The 22,945-nt window shown below is 38.9% G+C and overlaps 2 protein-coding genes across 5 annotated transcripts; one reads left to right on the top strand and one right to left on the bottom strand.

Annotated features, from left to right (window-relative positions):
• The first annotated feature begins 1,772 nt into the window (after positions 1-1,772).
• On the top strand, positions 1,773-10,916 carry LOC134312135 (meiotic recombination protein REC8 homolog). 4 transcript variants are annotated; one of them, XM_062993835.1, is made up of 20 exons: positions 1,773-1,809; positions 1,930-2,070; positions 2,343-2,366; positions 3,878-3,946; positions 4,390-4,532; positions 4,701-4,779; positions 4,916-5,030; positions 5,620-5,677; positions 5,940-6,010; positions 6,132-6,204; positions 6,286-6,436; positions 6,597-6,780; positions 6,997-7,143; positions 7,521-7,587; positions 7,769-7,914; positions 8,112-8,157; positions 8,404-8,470; positions 8,599-8,697; positions 9,334-9,434; positions 10,210-10,916. In XM_062993835.1, the coding sequence occupies exons 2-20, from the start codon at positions 2,057-2,059 to the stop codon at positions 10,317-10,319; spliced, it is 1,764 nt and encodes a 587-aa protein (XP_062849905.1). In that variant the 5' UTR covers positions 1,773-1,809; positions 1,930-2,056; the 3' UTR covers positions 10,320-10,916. The 4 variants fall into 4 exon arrangements, with proteins under 4 accessions (XP_062849905.1, XP_062849903.1, XP_062849904.1 ...); XM_062993833.1 differs by lacking the exons at positions 1,773-1,809; positions 1,930-2,070 and having other exon boundaries at positions 2,221-2,366; XM_062993834.1 differs by lacking the exons at positions 1,773-1,809; positions 1,930-2,070 and having other exon boundaries at positions 2,221-2,366; positions 5,943-6,010.
• Positions 10,917-11,226: 310 nt separating this feature from the next.
• On the bottom strand, positions 11,227-20,328 carry si:ch73-344o19.1 (uncharacterized). Its single transcript, XM_062992837.1, has 8 exons — positions 20,305-20,328; positions 20,135-20,205; positions 18,157-18,176; positions 17,858-18,028; positions 16,685-16,864; positions 13,844-14,119; positions 13,590-13,747; positions 11,227-13,293 (listed from the first exon to the last, which is right to left on the bottom strand). Exons 1-8 carry the CDS (start codon positions 20,326-20,328, stop codon positions 13,249-13,251), a joined length of 945 nt encoding a protein of 314 aa, XP_062848907.1. The 3' UTR covers positions 11,227-13,248.
• Between the last annotated feature and the right edge of the window lie 2,617 nt (positions 20,329-22,945).

Here is a 22,945-nt window from a genome sequence, read left to right on the forward strand (position 1 = left end):
TCCTTGTCCTTATTCTTTAGTAAGAACATTTATATTTATACACCCTTCGCACTGACACCCATCTTAAGTTCAAGCAACTGAATTTCTAGCCTTGTCTGTTTTATATGCTCCACCTGAGGATCACACTTTGCAATTTGTTTCTCCAGATGGACCTTGTATAGATCATTTACTGTTCTAAGCTGAGCTTTGGATGTGGATGGTCCCTCATCTGATTCGGGACTGCCCATCACATTCTGTTAGAGGACAGTCACACACATTATCATGGTAGATCAAATGAAATGCCATGCTCTATGTTCAACATATCCTGTACCTCTATAGGCCTCCCAGTATCATCCCACTCTGAGGCAGCGGAGATGGTTTCTCTATCGTCCTTCAACAGTGGGTTTTTGGTTTTTTTTTGGATTAAAGAACATTATTTATATTCATCAGGATCTAGGGACATTTAGATCACTAACAATTGCAGGAGGCTCAAAACCACTCCACCAATCACTGGAGAGATGGCAATAAAAAGTGTTCAGACTGCACCAATGCAGTTCTTAATATTCCACAGTTTATGCACTACAAACCAATGATTTACATGTAATAAACATGCCTTGAACATAGACAGTTTTTGTATTTTATTTTTATCTGCTGCTATGTGCATCTGATTCCACTTGGATTACACCTAGGTTGAATAAATGAAAGGGAAAAAACGTGTAAAATCGTGATAAACTGACATATTAAACATTTTGCCCTGTCCTTCTGATAAATGTTGAATTATGTTTCAACAAGTTTTTTTTTATTGAATTTAAACTCACGCATTAACTCACATTTAACTAACTTTTTTTTTTTTTGCCATTTGCGACATCTTTTTTTTACGGACGATGCTGTATTACTTTTACATTCAAAACATTTTCATGATCTGCACATGCAAACATTAAAATGAACACTTCTATTGGTGTAAAATATTACGGACTACTTTTTCTTTCATTCACATCCATGATAAATCCATTTATCGCCACTCCATTGAGAATGCCTGTTTATAGTTAACCGTGAACGCGCTTCTGCTGGGTTCAATCTACTCAGAGTTGAGTAATCTAACCCTGAACCGCTTTTCTGGAACAGAAAACTCCGGCTATGACACGGTGAGATAAGTCAACTCGGAGTTCAGGGTTAAGTTTAAAGTTTGTTAAACCCGCTTTCTGGAATACCCCCCTGCTCACAACCAACTTAGCTTATCAATACTGTTAACAGATCCAAACAGTATCCAAACAACGATCCCTAACATCCTTGCTGAGTTTGTCTCGGTTTGGTTTCCTCTCATTTCGCGTCTGTTTCTCCAGCTTTCACTGCTATGAAAGAATAAAATAAGTAATGCAGGAGTCTGTGCTGCTACTTCCACTGTATCACCGACAACAACAAACATCAACAGCGGCTCATCGGTGACGTCACACTACACACACGTGACTGACAAAGCTCTATGAGCAGCTACTTATAAACTACTGAATCACTGAACCGACTCAGGATTCAAATCATTCATTTTAATGCGTGTTATAATATTGCTTATTTACATTTCAATAAAATAATTAATTGCAATTCCATATATGAAAATAATAATTTGTACTCGTTATTTATGACAGTTTTGATAATAAACGGAAATGTGACCAAATGAATCGTTTGAATGTTTTTGTCAGAATGTTTGTGGTGTTTCTGCGCCATCATGTGGATCTTAAACCGTTTACATGTTGTGTTTTGAGCATTAAGGCATTTCAAGTAATTAACGAAAGGGAAAAAGCAGCGTCTTACTGGAGCGGAGTCTGTACAGACATGGTCTCTACTTTGCTTACTTGGCTAAAAAAAAAACCTGCTTCTCACAGATATTGACATTGTTTACTTTTATGTTATTGTTTTGACTGCCTTTATTTGTTGTGTCTATATGTTTTTGTTTAGGTTTCTGGTAAACACTGTGGAAAACGGTTGTCTTGGGTTGCTATGGTAACTCAGGACAGCCAATCAAAGTCCTGCTGAGCGCAAATCGTGTTGCTACTGGCTGCCTACCAGCCTAACAGATTGGAGCATGAGGATTAACATGTACCGCATTTCAATAAAACTCATTTAGACTTATATATGTGCACTACGTAGGGTTTAAATAATTGATTTAACAATCCTATATAGTGCACTTGGTTTCTAAATTAGAACTATTTGGGATTCGTCCTATTAAAATACATTAGTGCACAAATTTTCACTGACAGTTGAATTCATTCTTGATGTGTCAACACTAGAGTTTTAAGTTTATATAAATCGCTTAATTAACTAAATTACATTGAAATAATGTTCTTTTATCCTACTGTACTTAATCACAGAACGGGATGCTTCGCCACGGTATGGTGAGTTTTCCAAAGTTAATTCTCAGTTATGATCAGACTAATTATTACTAATTACTAATCAGATTAACTAATTTAATGGATTTTTAAAGTTGAAGCATCTTATCTAAACGAGATCTTCTAATGTCTGTGTAGGTTTTGTACAAAATCATGCAAAAAGTAGTTTTTATAATGCTGTGGAAGAATTTTGTCCCACTCTTGCAGAATTGTTTTAAAGGGTTTTCTGGCATGAACTGTCTGTTTAAGGTCCTGTCACAGGATCCCAGTCAAGCTTGCAGAGTCCAATCTTTGTGCTCCCTAGCAAATTGAAGCCGTTTTTGCCGGTCAGCCTCAATGACGAGTGGTTTTCTTAAGGCTACACAGCTGTTTAGTCCCAATCCCTTGAGTTCCCTTCGCATTGTGCATGTGGAAATGCTCTTACTTTCACTATTAAACATATCCCTGCGTTCTACTGGAGTTTTTCTATGATTTGATTTCACCAAACGTTTAAGTGATCACCGATCACCATCATTCAAGATTTTTTTCCGACCACATTCCTTCCTCGAAGATGATGTTTCCCCACCGTCCTTCCACTTTTTAATAATGCGCTGGACAGTTCTTAACCCGATTCAATAATTTGACCCTTCTGAAACAGATTAACATCTTTTCCATGACCACAGGATGTGTCTTTTGACATGGTTGTTTAACAAATGAGAAGCTACTCACTGCATCAGTTAGGGTTAAATAACTTGTTGCCAGCTGAAACATAATCACCCATGCAGTAATTATCCAATGGGAGGCTTTTACCTATTTGCTTAGTTAAATCCATGTGGTGACCTTTTTTTTTGGCCAGGCAGTGTATTAGATAGCTGTTTTTCGGTGGTACATAATTTAAGTGTTTTCTCAGTGTAAGGTGACACTTTGGGTTTTCTTACCAACTTTGGCAAACTAAGAGACCACTGCCCCATGTACTAGGGACAGTGGTAGCCTAGTGGGTAGGGCTTTGAGCTATCAATTGAAAGGTTGAATGTTCGTATCCCAGCTCTACCATGCAGCCACTGTTGGGCCCTTGAGCAAGGCCCCTAACCCTCTTTGCTCCAGGGACGCCGTACAATGGCTGAACCTGCGCTCTGACCCCAGCTTCCAAACAAGCTGGGATATGTGAAAAAATAATTTTGTTGTACTGTACACTGTATCTGTATATATGACAAATAAAGACATTCTATTCTATGTATTTACTGACCATTTTTTAAATGTATGATCCTGAGACCCCAAAGACTTTCCTTGAAAACACCAACTGTAGTCAAAAAGAATAGCTAATAAGATTTTTTTTATTACAAAATGCATTTTTGGTATAAAGGTTCAAAAGAATGAACAGATCATAGATTATTGTTTTTCTTGCATTATGCAAAATGGTCCAACGTTTGTGTAATTGGGTTTTGTACACACTAAGTAGGAGTACCTACTACTGTGCTCACTGTGCTACTTTTGAAAGCTACACTTGATCTCTTTAATATAGTATGTTTGTTGTACAGGTTGGCAGCCACCAAAGGCAGAAAGATGAGCAGGAGGGATCTGCTCAATGTGAATGTGCAACGCACCTGGTGAGTCCTTCATTTTAGCTTAAGGCCAAAGGTATGTGGACACCCTTTTAATTATAGAGTGCCAGTGTTTTAATAATGCCCCACTGCTAACAAGAGTATTAAATCACCTACATAAAATCAATTATATGCTCCCAAATGTGTGGCAACAGTTTTGGGAAGACCCCTTTCCTGTTCCATCATAATTAAGCACAAAATGAGTTTTGTGTATAAGGCTGGTGCCATCTCTTCCACGACCGTCCACTTGATTTTAGAGGAAACAGGATTCGTTGGACCAGCAGACCTGATTGGTCTATACTGTTTGCTTCATATTGTGGTTGGAGATTCAGTTAAAAAGCGTCTTAAAACTCTACGTTTACAGAAATTAATAAGCATCAGGAACTGAATAAAAGTTTGAGTTGTGCTTACTTGATGATTTTACACTTGACTGTATTTCTCACCTGTAGCAGTGATATTATGGACTACGTTTTGGTGCAAGTGCCACCTCCGGCTCCAGGTCTGCCTCGTCCTCGCTTCTCCCTCTACCTTTCCTCTCAGCTGCAGTATGGTGTCATCCTCGTCTACCATCGCCAGTGCCAGCTGCTGTTAGGTGTGTGTGCGTGTGTGTGTTGGGTAAAGCAGGCCTGCACTACCCACTGTAGCCTTATTTCTTTTATAATCTTTAGTTCATCTACCCATTCCATATGACAGATCATCCACCCACCCAACCCAGCCTACTAATAGACTTTTCTCCTTTTTTTCTAACTTTTTTTTTTAGAGGAGATCCAGGTGGCCATTGACAAACTGCACCGTTTCCATGTCCAGGTGCAAATTGACATGCTGCCTCAGGACATCAGGTCACCATCATTTTCTTTATTTATTTCTTTATATTCTGTATATCTGTATGTCAGACTTGCATTGTACAACAGAATTATAATAATGTAGTATATGGACAGACAATAATAGGAATTATGCTCTTTTCATCTGTTTCAGACTAGCTCACACAATTCCTGATGATCTGACTCTTCTGACGGAGACAGAGGGGGCAAGAGATCCATTCTTTGGATTAATGGAGTTTGATCTGTCCAGCCCAAGCAGAATCATTCAGGTCAATAGAATTATCTTATTTTTATGTATCTAATTACAATTAAAATTAGAAACATTTTGCAAAATGCAGTAGCACTCTGAACTGACAGAAGTACAAGATCTTACTTTTAATGTTTAGGTTGACCAACCTGATTGTATTTACAAACAAATTTAGAATTTGATGCCTGCAACACACTTAATAAAAGTGTGGACAGTGACAAAGTAAGAGTAAAAAGTTTATAGATTATTGAATTTACACTACTTTGAAACATTCCACAATTAGGAGGCGACAGGGTAAGGTAATCATAAATGGGTATAAAAAGAAGATAATTTTAAAGCAATTTTAAAGCAATAATAATGTAGGTTTCACCATCTAACATACATAATATGGGAAAAGATTTAAGAGCTTCAGAGAAATCTCAGTCCACCTTGCAGTTTATTTTTGGGGAAAAACAAACATAAATTTCTATATAACAAACACAACAGGACATATATCAGCAAAAGGTGAAAATTAGGGATGAAGTCTGGTCCATTCATTTTGAAATAAAACAGAAAAGATCTGTTCAAATATCTAAACTTTGACTTTCTTTTGGTCTATCCTTTATCGACAGCTGGCTCAGCAAATGCCAGAGTTTTCACCAGAGCATCCTGCACATCCTCCTATAGATGGTGAGTCATTTTTCCAAACAGCAGGCATTAAAACACTCGCATCTGTCACAATAATTTGTGTCACTTTTTTGGTCACTATTTGGATAAATTGAGGTTTTCTTTGCACTTTGGTGACCGTTTCTATTTGCACCAGACCCACGCTGGCCAAGTCGGGCCTTTTAAATTTAAAGTTAAACCTTCCTGCAGGACCTTTGCTGTCATATTAGGGTTTTGAAGAGAACAATGTCACTGTTCTTTCCAGTGATTTTTTTTTTTGCCTTAGCAGGGATCACAGCTAGTCAGGAGTCGATCACGATGGCCGAGCAGGAACCCATCGCCATGCCTGAGCCTGAGGTACACACCATTAGCATTACTATAGGAACTTGGTTTGATCCAAACTGGTTTTTACTTCAAACTTTCTGTTTTATATGTTTAATCTTTTTCCTGTCTTGCATTTGCTGGTCATTCTGGGTAGTTTGAAGGGGTGGAGTTGCAGGACTTTGACATGGTCGGCATGCTGCTAGAGCAGCCCGATCACTTTGTCGAGGGTGAGAGATTTTCTTGGTCAGGATTTAGTTATGAATTAGAAAAGGAGACGGAATATAAAAGTGAAAAATCTCTTTTTCCAGGTGAGGATCAGAGAGAACCTGAGGCAGTACAGGTGAGAGAGACAGAAAGAGGGAGAGAAGGAGAAGACACGTTAGAGAGAGAACTAGAGCGAGCAGTGGCAGAAATAGAGAGGACCAGGGAGCTTACAGGATCGCTCATCTCATTAGATCTGTACGCCCCCCAAAAGAAACCTTTATAACAGTTACAGTGTTTATGTAAAGCGTAGTAAACATTTGACCCTAACTGTAGTTGGTAAGGTCTATATTATCTTTAATATTGACCGTACTGACTATATTAAAGTCGGTTTATATTTTCTTTCTTTAATATCCAGGGCTCAGACCACTGATATATTAAGCAGAGAGCTCGAGTCAGTGGCTGAAGAGGACTTGATGCTGCCCCCCAAAATACCTGAGCCGGCAGAGAGAGAAAGAACCCCAGAGCCCATACCCATTCCACCAGCGCCACCTAGTCCAGAGAGGAGGGAGCAAGTGAGAGAAAGTCCCAGACTGGCAGAGGTTTGTGAACTGGAAATCTAGTCCTGAAACTGAACAGGGTGGCTCTGGAAATAAAACATCTCATCTCATCTAAACATCTCATTCTCAACAAGGCATTTGCACCTGTTAAACTGCTGCTCACTAGATGTTTCTTTTTGCAAGATCTTATTTATTCTGATGTTTGCACACATAAATTGAAGCTCTAATAAGTGAATGTACTTTTTTGGTGTGTTTTAGCTTGTCCCAAGCAGCCCAGAGGTTCCTGCTCCTGTGCAAATTAGGAGAAGAAGAAGGCAGCTGGCCTTCTTTGATGCAGAAACACAAATATCCCAGGATGCACTGCAGGCTCAGATCAACGATCCACAAATTGGAATCAAGTCTTTGGTAGGACAGAAAAACAGTCTGATTATGTACAAAAAATTAGCTGGGTTCAGTGTACAGCAGACAGTGAACTGACCTGAGAAAGTAAACACACTGTATGGCCAAAAATGTGTGGACGCCTGGCCACAGGCTTGTTGGACATAAGGTTAAAATTGTGGGCATTAATGTGGAGTTGCCACTCTCCTTTGCTGTTATATACTGGCGTTCTAATTAATTCCAAATGTGTACCTGTTAGTAATGGGTGTAGCCAAAACACCAAAACTAATAATTTTATTAATAATTAGATAATAATTAAAAGGGGTGTCCACATACTTTTGGTCATATAGTGTACAATGTTCTTCCTTGATTACATGTAACTGTGTGGGATTTTTTTTTTATAGGATGATCTTATCAGAGCACCATCCCGAGTGATCGCGCCCCAAGTACTTCTTAATAACCCGTGCATGAGTGAGTCACTATTTAAATTGATTTGACGTTCGCTGTCAGTAGTTTCTATTTTCTTGACTAGAGTTTTACCAGTACGGTTTACAGTCATTCATTTATTCGAAAGTTTTACTTAGATTTTTAGTTTAATTGTATGTAAGCGTTTGACCTCAGCTGATCATCCAGATGTGTTCTCCTGGCACAGGTCTTCCTCCTGATATCCTGGAGCTGTGGAAGCAGGGTGCAGTCCTCCATCACATCCTTCCACCCGAACGGCGTGAGGAGGATCGAGAGTCCGCACGCGAGAGGGAGAGAGGACGAGAGGAGTCAGAAATTGGGGTGCTCAGAGAGGTCAGAGTTCATGGCAAGGACAGGGACCACAAACATGATCTGTGTGTGTGTGTGTGTGTGTGTGTGTGTGTGTGTGTTCCTCGTTCTCATCAACTCACTGCACTAGGGACACTGTAGTCAATGATAATCACTGTTTCTTTATTATTTGCACCTATTATATTTATTCTGTCCTTTATTTTTATTTATTTATTATGTAGATGCCCACTGAGTCAGAGTCAGGAATCTTACGGCATGATACTCCAGGTCAGATATGAGCATTTTCACAATCTTGAATGATACTGTTGTCACTGGGCAGAAGGGTGGTGTACTTTGTGCCATCATAAAAATCCAATTTAAATTCCAAAAAAAGTTGGCACAGTAGGTAAAATGCCTCTTCCATCACAAAGATAAGATACCTCAGGCTTTTTTTCCTTACCTGGAGTTGTCAATCATTTTGAAGCTGACTGTACGGTGTGCTAACAAGGTCTCCTGATATGTTTTCTTTTCCAGTGTCGTCTTTGGTGATGGAGATCACAGACAGAGATTTTTCACCCCTGGAGACTCCTGAGTTTCGACGGTAAGAGGCGAGAAACACTAAGAACCATTCTGGTAGATAACATCATCAACCAAAAGTGGCATCCAATCTAATGTGATCATTTTACTGATTTGTATAATGTGTTTGTGCGATGTGATGTTTGTGGTTAGATCCCCTGTTCGTGTGTCTGTGTCCGGTTTGGAGGACATTCCTGAGGAGAGGGTGCCTGAAATGGAGGAGGTATCGATGGCGGCTGTGGATTCTTTGAGGTACTTCTACTAATCTTGTTGTCTTATGAATCATGATTATTGACCTAAGTTACGGCTTAATATGTATTATATTATATTTATTTATATTTGCGGCATTTAGCGGACGCTTTTATCCAAAGCGACTAACAATTGAGGGTTAAGAGCCTTACTCAGGGGCCCAACAGTGGCAACTTGGTAGTGGTGGGGCTTGAACCCGCAACCTTTTGATTACTAGTCCAGTACCTTAACCGCTGAGCTAACACCGCCCTAATATGTATGTACTTCTTTATATTTTTTATCTGGAAACTTGTGATTTTCTGGATGAGTTGTCAGCCAGCTACTCCTGGGTAGATGTACCAGTGTTTCAACTTTCCTCCATTTAGAGATTATGGCTCCCAGTGTGGTTCAGTGGAGTCCTAGAGCCGTAGCCATGGTTGCCTAACCCTTTCCAGACTGATATATTCCCAATACCAAGAACTACTTTCCCTAGCTCATTTAGGAAAGGTGCATCATAAAGGGGGTATTTAATTTTTCACACCTGTGGCTTATTCAGATGCTCAAGGTTTGAACGCAGCATGGGTTTCGTCTTCTGTTGACAGACTACAGTATGTGTCTCATTCTTTTAGACTAAAATGTCTGTTTTTGCTTTTTTTTTAGGAGAGAAGCTCCCGCAGACGAGCGTGTACTGACATTTCACTCCTTACTGCCCCCTGCGGTCGACCGTCGAACCGTCAGTCAGGCTTTCTGGAGGCTTCTGGGTAAAACAGAATACATTGCAATTGTCTTTTCTTGCAAAAATGCCACATGACACAAATGCTGTGTTGGTGCAGCAGTCTTAATGCACTAGCCCACCACCCATCTTTGTGTCAGCGGTGCCGGCTTCACACCCACTGTGACACTGATCAGGATTCTGGAAAATGAATGAAAATGGAATATCTGACTAAAGCTATTACTTAGATTACACTTGGGTGTCAAAATGGGACAGTGGGAAGAGTATATAAGTTTTGGGGACCTGGGTGCGATCCTCGCATCCGGTCTGTTCTGAGTTTGCAGAAGGTGGATTGGCTGCTCTAAATTACCCTGGTTGCGAGTAAGAGACTGTGTGTGATGCCTGCACCTTTGCGTCCTGTCCAATGTAAATTTCTGCTTTGTGCTCAGTGTTTTTAGGGGACTGCTTCCCTGACCAGGGTATTAATGAATGAATTAGACTCAGTACAATGAGTGTAGTCAGTTTAGACATGCCCAACTCCTTTCCCCATTTCCAGTCGCATTATAAACCCTTGAATTTCTCATCTCTTCAGCCAGCGATGGACTTCTGCATACCAAATTATACCCAGATATTCCTCCACCGCTCATGCAGGCACCTTAAGCAGCCAGTAGGAGTCGCTGTTGCATCCAATCCAGCCTTTCCCTCCCTCAGGCACGGACCTGGCTGATGGCACCACTGTCCATAACAGACTGCTGCACCACCCAAGCCATAATGCTAATCATTGCGATTCATTAGAACTGATTGACTCTAGATTGTGTTTACAGAGCGTGTTGACAGGAAAGAAGTCGCGGTAAGACAGGACGAGCCGTACGGTGACATCATCATCTCACCGATACACCGGCAGCCACAGCAGATGGAGACACCGGTGTTTTGATTTCTTCACGTATTTGCATTGTTCAAGTGATCTTTAGCTTATGTCGAGTTATTGACTAAATCCGAATACATTCACTGGCCGCTTTATTAGGAACACCTGGACACCTGCTCGTTCATGTCAATATCCAACCAATCCAGTGGTTTTAGCATGTGAGAAATTGCTGATTTCCAGGGATTCCCACCACAAGCTGTTTAGACAAAATTAAGTAAAACAAACCCAAAAAACATCCAGTAAGTGGCAGTTCTGTGTTTCTAACAAAGCGGCCAGTTAGTGTGTTGAGAGTTCTAACGTTCAAATAGATGAAATTGAGACATTTTATATAAAATGAATTATTGTTCCTCTTGAATTAATATGTATTTTATATTACTTTACATTTTGCTCATGTTCGACTTACCCAAATGTTTTATACTGAAAGTTTTTTACGATTTTATCTTTGTATGAATTGTTGAACGCACAACGTATTACGACTTTTCTTAATATTTATTATTATTGTTCATTTGTCTTTTTGGTCTTCTGTGCTATTATGGTGTTTTACTGGATATTTTACTGTATTGTTTTGAGACAGTGAGAAAAATACAATTAAATACCTTTTTGGTACACTTGTCTTACACTCTATATTACCATATTGTTATGGACAAAAGTTTGTGGACATCTGACCATGAGCTTAAAATCCCATTCCAAAACCATGGACATTAATATGAAATTGCCCCATATCCAGCTATATCAGCGTCCACTCTTTTGACAACTTCGGGAAGTGTCCATGGGAATTAGTTCCAGGCACTGATGTTAAAAGAAAAGACCTGGCTCACATCGAAAACACCTGAACTTAGTAATGAGTGTAATGTAATGTGGTGTCCACATACTTTGGTTATATAGTGTATATACTTAAAAAACTTGAACAAGTCAATTGTTTCTTTACTAGTCATACAATATAAACTTTATTAGGAACACCTATACACATGTTTACACAGAATGGTTGCAAAAACAAAACAAAACAAAAAAACATCCAGTGAGCGGCAGTTCTGACAGCGAGAATGCTTTGTTAATAAAAGAGGTCAGAGGTCAAGGCTACGGTAACACAGATAACCACTATTGACAATGATGGTAAGTATAAAAGCCTCTCAGAATGCACCAGTTCGTCAGATGCATCAAGATTTGATTCAATCCGGTTTTACTTTGGCTGCAGTGGGCACAAAGTCACCAACACTGGACAAATTTCTGAAATTCTGGCCATCATGCAGATGGTAGAGTCAGAATTTGGCATAAATAGCTTGAATCCATAGTCCCAACCTGCCTTTTGTCAATAGTTTATGCTGCTGGTTGTGGTGTAATGGTGTGGGGAATGTTTGGCACATCTGTTGAGACCTTTACTAGTAAAGCATGGTTTGAATTCCACAGCCTATCGAAGTATTGGTGTATAAGTGTATCCTTTAATGGCCACAATCCAGAATAATAATGCACAATGTCATGGAAGTCTTCTTAAATTATTTCCATTAACAAACAATACGTTCAGTGGCCTCCCCAGTCACCAGATCTTGATCTGACAAAGCACCTTTGTGACTTGGCAGATCGATAAATTTGCAGCATGAATGTGCAGCAGTTCTCTGATGTATTCATTGTACCAAACACCTGAATCTCAAGGAAAGGTTTTTAATACCTTAAGGAATCGACAGCACAAAGAATTGAGGCTGTTCTAACACAAAAAGGGTCCTACACAATAATAGTGGTGTTCCTGATCAAATGACCCCTAAGGGTAGTGCACAATATAAAACATTTGGCACAAAAGTAGAGTAGGCACTATGCAAACCATAGAAAGCAGCGTAGAAAAAGTACACACCATGTGGCCAAAAGTAAGTGGACATCTGACCACGAGCATGTTTGACATCCCATTCCAAAAATGTGCGCATTAATATGGAGTTGACCCTTTCTTTGTAGTCCTAACAGCCTCCACTCAAGACTCAAAGCTTTCAACATGATTTTGGAGTGTGTTTTTATTCCAATGATGGGGTTGAGATTAGAACTTTGGGGTTCCTTTTTACCAAACGTGTCAAACCATGGCAACTGGAAAAGGGCCTTACCCAACTGTGGCCCCAAAGATAAGGTTAGGAATTTATATGGCTCAGACATCAGAGCTCAATAATTACAAGGCTGTCCACATACTTTTGGCCATTTAGTGTATGTTACATTAAAATGTCTTCATCATTTCAGTTCCTATATACAAATAACACAACAACAAACACAAATCTATTGGCTAGTTCTTGACCCTAATCCTCTGTTTAGGACTTAAAAAAAATATCTCTACCCAGAATTACACTTGAAAGATACATGTGCGCTACATGGCCAACAGTATGTGGACACCGGGCCATGAGCTGGTTAGACATCATATACCAAAACTCCTTTGGGAATGATTACCACAAGGTATTGTGGAAATTTGTGTTTTTTCATTCAAAGAGTAATTTGGACATCAGGCACCAATGTTATGTGAGTAAGTCTAGGTTGCAATTGGTGTTCTATATTTGCCAAAGGAGGGTTCATTAGAGTTGAGTTCCTCCACTTGCCACAAAGTTGGAAGCATCTAACTGATATAATACAATAGATCTAATACACCAGCTAGTAAGGAGTCTATTCAAGGAGTTTAACAGGGTTGAGTAGGAAAGCTTCTACGGTACTGTTGTCACAAAACTGGAAGCATAGACCTGAACTCACTGATTAGGATGGATGTCCACATTATTTTGGCCATATTGTGCACAAGTCCCTTACAAGTGTACTGAGTATGCGTTAGTACCACTCCAGAAAGACAAAGTCTGGACTACCACAGCTTGTCAGACTGTCTATTATTACAAACTATTTTGGTCAGTGTAGTTTCCATAATATACATCCATTAGAGGATTTTCATAAAGTGTAGGGTCACAAATACAAAAAGTGTCTCCTAATATGCATATCTTGACAGTGGCGTATCCTCCAGAAGATCATCCTGTGGAGAAGGAAATCAAGAACAGTTTTAAGTTTTGATCTTTGAACATAAATTACTCACAAAATGCTGTCTGATCTACAACCAAGTCAACAATGAATACACACAGAAATACAAGTATCATGGGCCTGGTCAGGCACTCAACCAGTTCATGGATGGAGAACCACCTCCAGTCTATGAGCAGCAAATGCAAGAAATTTAAAGGAATGAAACAATATCATGACATAACACACATTTTAGTGGACAAGAAGCATAACTGGACGGATATGTTTGGATAAAGAGCATTCATGAAGGCTCACCATGGGCAGATCATGCAATCGATGGAACTCAGGATGGTTGTTTTGTTGGCGAAACCTGATAAAGAGCATGGTGGAGAGCAGAGCTGTGCTAATGATGAACATGGAGATTAAGCCAGCAAGCAAAGGATCCCATGGAGAAGCAGAGGGCACTTTGGAGTCTAAATAATTGGAGATAAAGGCAAAATAATGTGTGACAGCCATAAAGAAATCCAAACTGTCAATAGCTGAATGTCGTTAAGGCTTTATCCAAATACCTTCATCTCCAACATCTAGTTCTGATGCTCCAACCTGATGAGAGTTCTCTAATGATGCAGATCCAGAAATCAGGACTTTCACAGTAGAAGCTGGACTGGATAGAAGAACTGGTGGAACCACTGATGGAATCACTTCAGAGGTGATAATGACGGATTGAGTTGAGGACTGATGCTCTTCATTAAGATTGGAAGATGCTGTAGTAGATAGAGGTGAACTGATCAATGATCCTGCTGTAACAGTGGTGCTCCTTAATGGAATGCGAGATGAACTGGGATCTGAAAAAGCAAAATTTAAAAAAGCAGGGAAAGAAGATGCAGTCTGAGTGGATTTAAAACAGTATGTGGAAATAGGGTAGCACTACAATCAACCGACCACAAATCTCACAAATTACTGCCAATGTTAAGTATGGACTCACTCCGAGCAGCATTGGTGATAATAGTAACGAGTTAATCCAACTAAATTCCTTTAATCCAATCTCCCAAAATGAACTAACTGTGTTGATTAAATCATCGAAGTCATCATCGTGTATACTCGATCCTGTTCCAACTCGTTTACTTAAAGATTTACTCCCAGCTATTGTAGAGCCCCTGCTTACATTAATCAATGCATCCCTTAGCCTTGGGTATGTACCTAAATTGTTTAAAAGTGCTGTTATTAAACCCCTGATTAAAAAACCTAATCTTGATCCACATGTTTTATCTAATTATAGGCCAATTTCAAACCTTCCTTTTGTCTCAAAGATATTAGAAAAAGTCGTTTCCAAACAGCTATGTTCTTATTTGAATGAAAATTGTATTCATGAAAAATTTCAATCAGGATTTAGACCCAACCATAGTACCGAAACCGCATTAATTAGAGTAGTTAACGAGTTGTTAATGTCTTCTGATAATGGATGTGTCTCTTTTCTTGTTCTATTAGATCTTAGTGCAGCGTTTGATACGGTCGATCATAACATTTTACTGGAGAGGCTAGAAAATACAGTAGATGTTAAAGGACTCGCACTCTCTTGGTTTCAATCATATTTGACTGACCGCTCTCAATTCGTTTATGTAAATAATAAATGCTCAGAAACTACAAAAGTAAAGTGTGGTGTTCCACAGGGGTCGGTACTTGGACCGCTATTATTTACACTCTATATGCTTCCACTAGGTGAAATTATTCATAAACATGGCATAAACTTTCACTGCTATGCAGATGACACACAGCTGTATATATCAGCCAAACCAAATGATACTGACACAATCAGTAAGATAGAAGATTGTGTAAACGACATAAAAAACTGGATGTCGTGTAATTTTCTTTTACTTAATTCAGATAAAACTGAGGTTTTACTTGTTGGCTCTAAAGCTGCAAGAGACAAGTTGTCTAACCTGGTGCTAAACTTAAACACGTTCTCTGTTACTCCCAGCCCAGATGTAAAAAACTTAGGTGTCACAATAGATTCAGATCTCTCATTTGATACACACATTAATAATATTACTAGAGTTGCTTTCTATCATTTGCGTAATATCTCTAAAATAAGAAATATACTATCTGTTAATGACGCCGAAAAACTGATCCATGCGTTTATAACTTCTCGGTTAGATTATTGTAATGCTCTTCTAACTGGATGCTCTGGTAGATCCTTAAACAAACTCCAGTTAGTTCAAAATGCAGCAGCTCGAGTGCTAACTAGAACTAAAAAATTTGATCATATCACTCCTGTTCTATCATCTCTACACTGGCTGCCAGTTAAATTTCGCATTGATTACAAAATACTTTTACTAACCTATAAAGCGCTACATGGTCTGGCTCCACAGTATCTGAGTGAGTTTATTAATTACTACAACCCAGCACGTCCACTTCGTTCACAAGATGCAGGGTTACTTATAGTTCCTAAAATTAAAAAGACCAAAGCTGGTGGAAGAGCATTTTCTTACAAAGCTCCACAACTTTGGAATAATCTTCCTGCCTCTGTTCGGTATTCGGACACAGTCTCAATGTTTAAGTCTAAACTGAAAACATATTTATTTTCTCAGGCTTTTGATTAATATAGACAAAGGCGCAGAGCTTGGGGGTTCTTGGTCATAGAAACTTGTGGTGATCAGGGATGTTGGGTCGCTGTCGTTCTGCCTCTCTTGTCCAATCACTCTGGTTTGGGTAGGAGAGGTGGGCGCTGATGTCCTGTGAAAGCCTTCATGACCTTGTTACCTGCTCGCTCTCCCTTTTAGTTATGCTGTAATAATTAGGGCTGCCGGAGTCTAAAACTCTCTGTAAAACTGTTTGTCAACTAGCATTGTACATTATTAACTACATTCTCTGTTGTTTTACCCCGAGGGCATTCTGATGGAAACCTGTTTACCCACCGAGGTTAAGGATTAAAATCGAGACTGCCGGGACAACGATGCTGCTCCTGTCAGATGTGACGGGTCTGGAGTAATTGCAACGACAAGAAATCACTACAGACTTTATTGAAGACTAGAGCGGATAACAACCCTATTATTATTTAATTGTTTATTTATCTATTTATTACCAGTTATGACTTTTAGATCATTCAATTCTGTGTTTGTATGATTTGTGTAAATCGTGTATTTATTTAAAGTATCCTCCAGACCACCCAAGAAGGATGGGCCCTGTTGAGTCTGGTTCCTCTCAAGGTTTCTTCCTGTAATTTTCAGGGAGTTTTTCCTTGCCACAGTCGCCCTCGGCTTGCTCAACAGGGGTTTTTGTATCTGTTGGTCCTGGATTTTGTAAAGTTGCTTTGAGACAATGTATATTGTAAAAAGCGCTATATAAATAAAGTTGACTTGACTTGACTTGACAAATAGCCTCAGAATAATGATGAGATAATAATTTTTTACCTTGAGTTTTGGTTGATGCTTCAGTATGGTGTCCTGGCACAGCTGTATATAATATACCTGCCCCAGTGGTGTCTATGTTGGTTTTATTGAGGTTGCTAATCTTTTGGTTCATTTCAGAATCAAGGCTGGTGAGTTCAGTTGAAGGCAAACTGGAGCTTGGAAGAGAATCTGCAGACATGCCTAGATGATGCAAAAACATGTGGGACAATAAGGGTCCATTTCAAAGGCTTCCCGCTCATACACTTTAAGTAAATGCTGTCAAAATATGTGCAACAGTTTGATGAAGGCTCTTTCTTCTTACAGCATTGCAGCCCTTAGTGCAAGGGTTTGGTGTGGAGGATATTCAGGGGTCTGTATAAAGCTCTGTCCCAAACCCAACTGCAAACTTTTGGGATCACTTGAAATGTTGATTGAAAGCCAGCCCTTCTTGACCAACATCAGTAACCGACCTCACAAATGCTCTTTGGACTGCATGGGTACAAACTCTAAGACACACCCCACAAGTTCATTGACAGCCTTTCCTGAAGAGCAGAGGCTTTTATAGCCACAAGGAACGACAACACCATATTAACGTCAATGGCCGTATAGTGTGTCTCTGTATGATGCTGCAAAGTCAGATGATTTCAGAGCATCATCACGTGTTGTAAGACGAGATAGCTGACATCACTCTGACTCTGAGTGAACTGGGAGTGGGAGATGTTAAGCTGCTCTATATATAGCCCTGTTCCCAGTCTGCACCATGCATAAATAGTATTTACAAAGCGGAGACATAATAAAGCCCAAGCCTTAGTTTGACTGTTAATGACCCTTGCTTCTGCAGGCTTTATGACCTATTGTGTCCACTGGTCATTGGTCAACAACAAAAATAATCTCTTTATGTGGCTCTGTATCTCATGGCTCTGTTTCTTGTTGACTTCTATATACGACTTTTCTAGATCACCTCAAGCTTTTTGGATTGAGACCCAGCTTTAAGGGCTCAAAATTTCCATGACCTCACCACAACCGTACTTGCAGCACCCCCCCCCCCCCCCCCCCCCCCCCCTTCCCCCAGAGCATTTGAGTGCATTACTATTTTTTTTTCTTTTTTCGCATTGTCCTAATTTGGATGCACTCAATTTCCCTGTACACTCTGGTGACATTTTAAATTAATTCAAATTATGTTTTACATCCTACCTTTTGCTGAATCTGTATCCATGTTAGGACCTCTGATCTGGGCTGGTGCAGGTAAGTGTGTGCTGGGCTGTTTGGTGTTGAAGTTTTCTGGTGTAACCAGCAGGTTGATAGAATTGATTTTATTAGGGGACACATGAGGGCTCAATGTAGGAAGGGAGGTAGTGGGCACACCTGGAAAGAAGAAAAGTAAAAAAAGGTCATAAACTAAACCATTTTTACATGTTGTAAATGCACTCTGGCAGCAGTGAGGCTTTGGTTGGGGGACTAAAGGTGTACAAAAAGTTCAAAGTGGCCATGACCTTTACCAGCTTCAGAAGGGCTGAAACACAAACAAGTCAGGTGTGTTACAGTAGTAGATGAATATACACAACCTTCATGAGAAATCTAAATTATAAAACAGAATATGGCCTAAAGTATGTGAACACCCATGTTAATGGTTGAGTTTAGGTGTTTTATCCACACACATTGCTAACAGGTGTATAAATTTAAGTATACTGTAATTTGGATAATGAATCATGGACCACTGACCAAAGTCCATGAAGACCTACAAAGAGCCCAACCCTAGCTCAACCCTAATCAACACAGTTGGTATGAATTGGAATGTCAATTGTAAGCCAGGTCTTCTTTTCCAAACCAAAGCAAATTAACTTTTGAAATAATGTAAACACAACCTTGATGAGAAATGTAAACAATCTACAAAACCCTCATAGGAAATCCAAAATTGTAATATGTGGACACCCCTCCTAACCATTAATTTCAGGTGTGTCAGCCACACCCAGTGCTAACAATTCAATCAAATCAATGCAATGCTTCCAGCGGTGTGGCAACAGTTTGGGGAGAAAGGCTGCACAAAATGAGGTCCATAAAAGCATGGCGTGACAAGGTCACTCCATAGAGCCCTGACCTTAACCACACCAAACACCACTGAATGCTCTTTTGGTCCGCTCACAATGCTCGAAATGCCATTATATTTAAATGCACCAATATTCCCACAGACACACTTCATACTTTTTGCCATATGGGGGTACATATACAGACATAGATTAGGTTGATAAATATTCAGTAAGAGGCTGAATTCATTAGCACAAAAACTAAAGTGTAAGAAATGAATATCAAGTGCCAAGTTCTCACTCTGGGGAGCTTGTTATCAGATTCAGAGGTGTGATGCTAAAACAGGAACGCAGCTTTGTCAGGATATAAACACGCAAGACAGACAGACAGCCAGACAGACAGATTGGATTTAGCATTTGTGTTACATACTTAAGTTTGCTTTGTCTTATTTTTGCAAAGATCATAAATAAATAACTGAGACAAAAAATGGAGTGAATGAGGCAAATACCTGTTCACACTGCATGAAGAGCACTGCATGTACTCTTTTAAATTATTATCTATATATTTATTTATGTATTAATTTATTTACATTGACTAATCACTTCTTACTGGTCAGGGTCACAGTGGTGGTACCAGTATCAACCAGAAACACTGGACAATGCCAGTACAGGCAACACACACTTACACATCTTCACACACTCTTTCACTTATACCTAGAAGGAAATGTAGAGCATCTAATGAGGTAAATACCTCATATGATGAGAGGTGATTTTTTTAGGCGAATACCTTGTAAACCTACGAAGAGAATGGAGATAACAAGCAAAACTCCTGACAGACGGAGACCACTGGCCAAGATCAAACCAAGGTCCCCAGAACCAAAATTGATGTGTGGCACCCTCTTTACCAGCTATGCCTCTGTGCTGCCTCTGTGTTCTTCTTATTATTATTATTGTTGTTATTAATATTAATATTGTTATTTAAGTAGCAAAACCATTATGAACTATTTGTTTAAAACACGCTTTACATTCAGTTTAATTGAAATCAACACTAGAATTTAATATGATTAATAATTACTTATTTCATGTATTGATTTGAGTTTTTTTATGAATTTATGCTTGTTTTATTTTCATTTGTTACTTAATATATTATTAATAATAATTATAACACTCAAAACACATGTATATTACTACTACTTCTACTACTAATAACATTCATAATATCTAATATAATTATAATTATTATAATTATAACAACCATAATAATAATAATACAGTAATAATAATAATAATACAGTAATAATAATAATAATAATACATTAATAATAATAATACTAATAATAATACAGTAATAATAATAATAATCATAAAAATACAGTAATAATAATAATAATAATAACACAGTATATACTTTATACATGATATAATATTGTTTTTTATAGAATCTCACCGTGCAGACAGGGTGTGAAGATGAGCGGTGTTACAATGAACATCATCCACACCGTCACAGCTTCCATTGTTCTGGTGATAAAGAACAGACAGATAAAAGTGTTTCTGATCTTCACTGAATATCTGATCTCTGTTTTAACCTTCTAGAACAGCAACAATCATTGCTGCCACCATCCTCATGAGTCCAGCATCCATATAACCGAGCTGATATGAACGAGTGGGAGAGGATGATGATCAGTGAAATCAGCACAGATCAGCTGTTGAACCACACACACACACACACACACACACACACACACACACACACACACACACACACACACACACACACACACACACACACACCATAGGTTTACCGTTCTACAATCATTAAGGGTGCGTTTGCAATCGACTTCTACCCATACACACTATACACTATACCTTACTCTAAACATTCTCTGCTAGCACTTTTTTACATTTACATTTACATTTTCATTTTTAGTAAGGTGTCACTGTCCACTGCCAAGCAAGCTTTGCAACAACACAAGTTCAAAGGCTGCAATGCAAGAACAAAAGGCCCCGCTCTGAAAGGGCTGCTCAAGGGCTGGCAGATCTGGGATTCGAACTCTCACTGGCTACCACTGTCCACAAAAGAACCCACAATAAATATTCTCCATATGACACAAAATATGTGGACACGTGACCGTGTGCTTGTTGGACATTTCCTTTCAAACTGTGTGCAGGGGGGGCCAGGTGCACTGGGGCCCATGGCAGGGGGGGCCCTCAGCGACATGAACTCAATTCCCCACCGCACTGCCCCCCATTGGCTGCACTCACCAGGTTGTTATTATTATATTACAATATTTTCATTAAGTAAAATATAAAAATAACTAAAAGACAATAAAATATCAGGATACATGTATCTATCAACATATGTATGTATGTATAACAGTTGTGTTAACATTTCATTGACTACAAATGCGTTAGAACACAAGCTACTTATCACAAATCAATTTTGTTAACATTCCCGTGGCGTCAATGCATTTGCCCGTAGAAGCTGAGCGTCTATTCACTTCAATGGGACTGCATGGAACGTTTTTTCTCATTGCTTCGAAACTCGCCGATCATTGGATAAATGCCACGATTTTGTCCTGCCCCCGGATGCTGAGCGTCTCTGGGGGTGAATGGAGCTGTGGGTGGGTCTGGACGCGGAGCTTCTGCAAGACGATTGGAGGATCAGTCGAAAGGCTGAATCCCGTTTTGATTGACAGCTATTTTGAGCTCTACACCTTCACTTAATCACTGGGAGCTTCAGTCCCATCGCGGATTTTGCAAGTGAAGTCGAAAGACAAACTGCAACCCATTTCTTCGGTAGGATCACAGGCCATTTTCTTGAAAAGGAACGGAGGGCAGAATTTATGTATAAATAAATTGACACATTTTATGATGTAAGCCGACAATGAGCTTCCCCTCTTTGAAAGACCAGCAGCCGCCACTGATATACTGTATATATGTATATATATATACTATCCTCAGGATTTTGCCGTTTGTCTGTTGTAATGAGTGGTGTTTTAGTCAAAAGAGCATTTGTAAGATCATGCACTGATGTTGGACATGAAAGCTCCACTCGCAATCAACGTTCCAATTCATCCCAAAGATGTTCGGGGACACTGAGATCTTTTACACCACCTCTGTATGTGTACAGTCATGCTGGCACAGTACAGGGTCTTTCCCCTAACAGCTACCACAAATTTGGAAGCATCTAGAGAATTTTATCTGATTCGAACCCTTAATCAGGATCTCGGTTTTTAGTCATTCTATAATTTGGGGTACATTCCATGTCCAATGATAATAATTATATTTATTCTAACTATTTTCTTTAAAAATGTCATATTTTACCTATTAATGGAAAACATGTTGTAATATCACAAAAACATTATGTGCATCCTATGCTTCATTTAACTTGAAATTTGTCATGATGTTCCTAAATGAACAGTTTTTGCTGTGTCTGTTTTTTAAGTTGAGGGTGCCTTGGTTTTAAAATAATGAATAAAATCATTAAGGGCAACAACATCAATTTTTTTATTTATTTTAAAAGTTTAAATACCAAAGAAAAATAATATTTTTTAAATTGAGTTTCTCTTTTAAATAATTTAAATATCTTTATTTATTAATGTCCGCAAAAGTTCTGTCAACTATGTTACTAACAGAACTCCACTCAGCAACTCAAAAATGGTTTGTTCTAAAACTATGTGACCAGCATTACATGATATCATTTTTCTCTGTGGAGGGTATATTGAACAAACTGTGGTGAATGTCCTCTTATTTTTTAAAATATTTTATCTATAATAGAACATTGTCAATGAGTATATTAATTGACCGTCAACTATGTTACATACATTGTTATGGTTACAATTTTTTTTATAATTTTAATTCAAACGTATGTTCAAATTAGACATTATTCTGTTCAAGAAATGACATGTGGTCAGCCAGGCAAGGTCTACCACTGAAGTTATGGGTCAAAATAGGGAAATTGTCAACTATGTTACCTGTCAACTAAGTGACCTAGTAGTCTACATCTACTGTCCCTTTAAAATAAAAAAATAAAAAATTAATGTTTAAGCTTTGCAAATAGTGGATATGTTATACTAAAGAATATATTAACTTGAACCACTGATTGTTTTATTGAGAGAGAACATTGTTTTTGTACTTTTTTGGTGATGTGAAATGTACCCCAAATTATAGAATGACCCTAATATATTATAGTGTGCTACGGTTGTCCAGTGTAGGGAGAAGTGTGTAGGGCGCACAGGCGTAATTTAGGACAGAGCCA

Source organism: Trichomycterus rosablanca, chromosome 4 (genome assembly GCF_030014385.1).
Source record: "Trichomycterus rosablanca isolate fTriRos1 chromosome 4, fTriRos1.hap1, whole genome shotgun sequence".
Classification (NCBI taxonomy): domain Eukaryota; kingdom Metazoa; phylum Chordata; class Actinopteri; order Siluriformes; family Trichomycteridae; genus Trichomycterus; species Trichomycterus rosablanca.

What these genes read in the sequence shown, in the direction of transcription:
- si:ch73-344o19.1 (XM_062992837.1), bottom strand. Translation starts at nt 20,328, where the DNA reads ATGGATGCTGGACTCATGAGGATG. An exon ending in CTTCACACCCTGTCTGCACG is followed by an intron (nt 18,177 to 20,134) that starts GTGAGATTCTAT and finishes TTTGTGTTTCAG; the next exon opens with CCCTTCTGAAGCTGGTAAAG. An exon ending in GATTGCATGATCTGCCCATG is followed by an intron (nt 13,294 to 13,589) that starts GTGAGCCTTCAT and finishes CCTTCTCCACAG; the next exon opens with GATGATCTTCTGGAGGATAC.
- LOC134312135 (XM_062993833.1), top strand. Translation starts at nt 2,311, where the DNA reads ATGTTCTTTTATCCTACTGTACTTAATCACAGAACGGGATGCTTCGCC. An exon ending in AAAGTCCCAGACTGGCAGAG is followed by an intron (nt 6,781 to 6,996) that starts GTTTGTGAACTG and finishes GGTGTGTTTTAG; the next exon opens with CTTGTCCCAAGCAGCCCAGA. An exon ending in GCGGCTGTGGATTCTTTGAG is followed by an intron (nt 8,698 to 9,333) that starts GTACTTCTACTA and finishes CTTTTTTTTTAG; the next exon opens with GAGAGAAGCTCCCGCAGACG.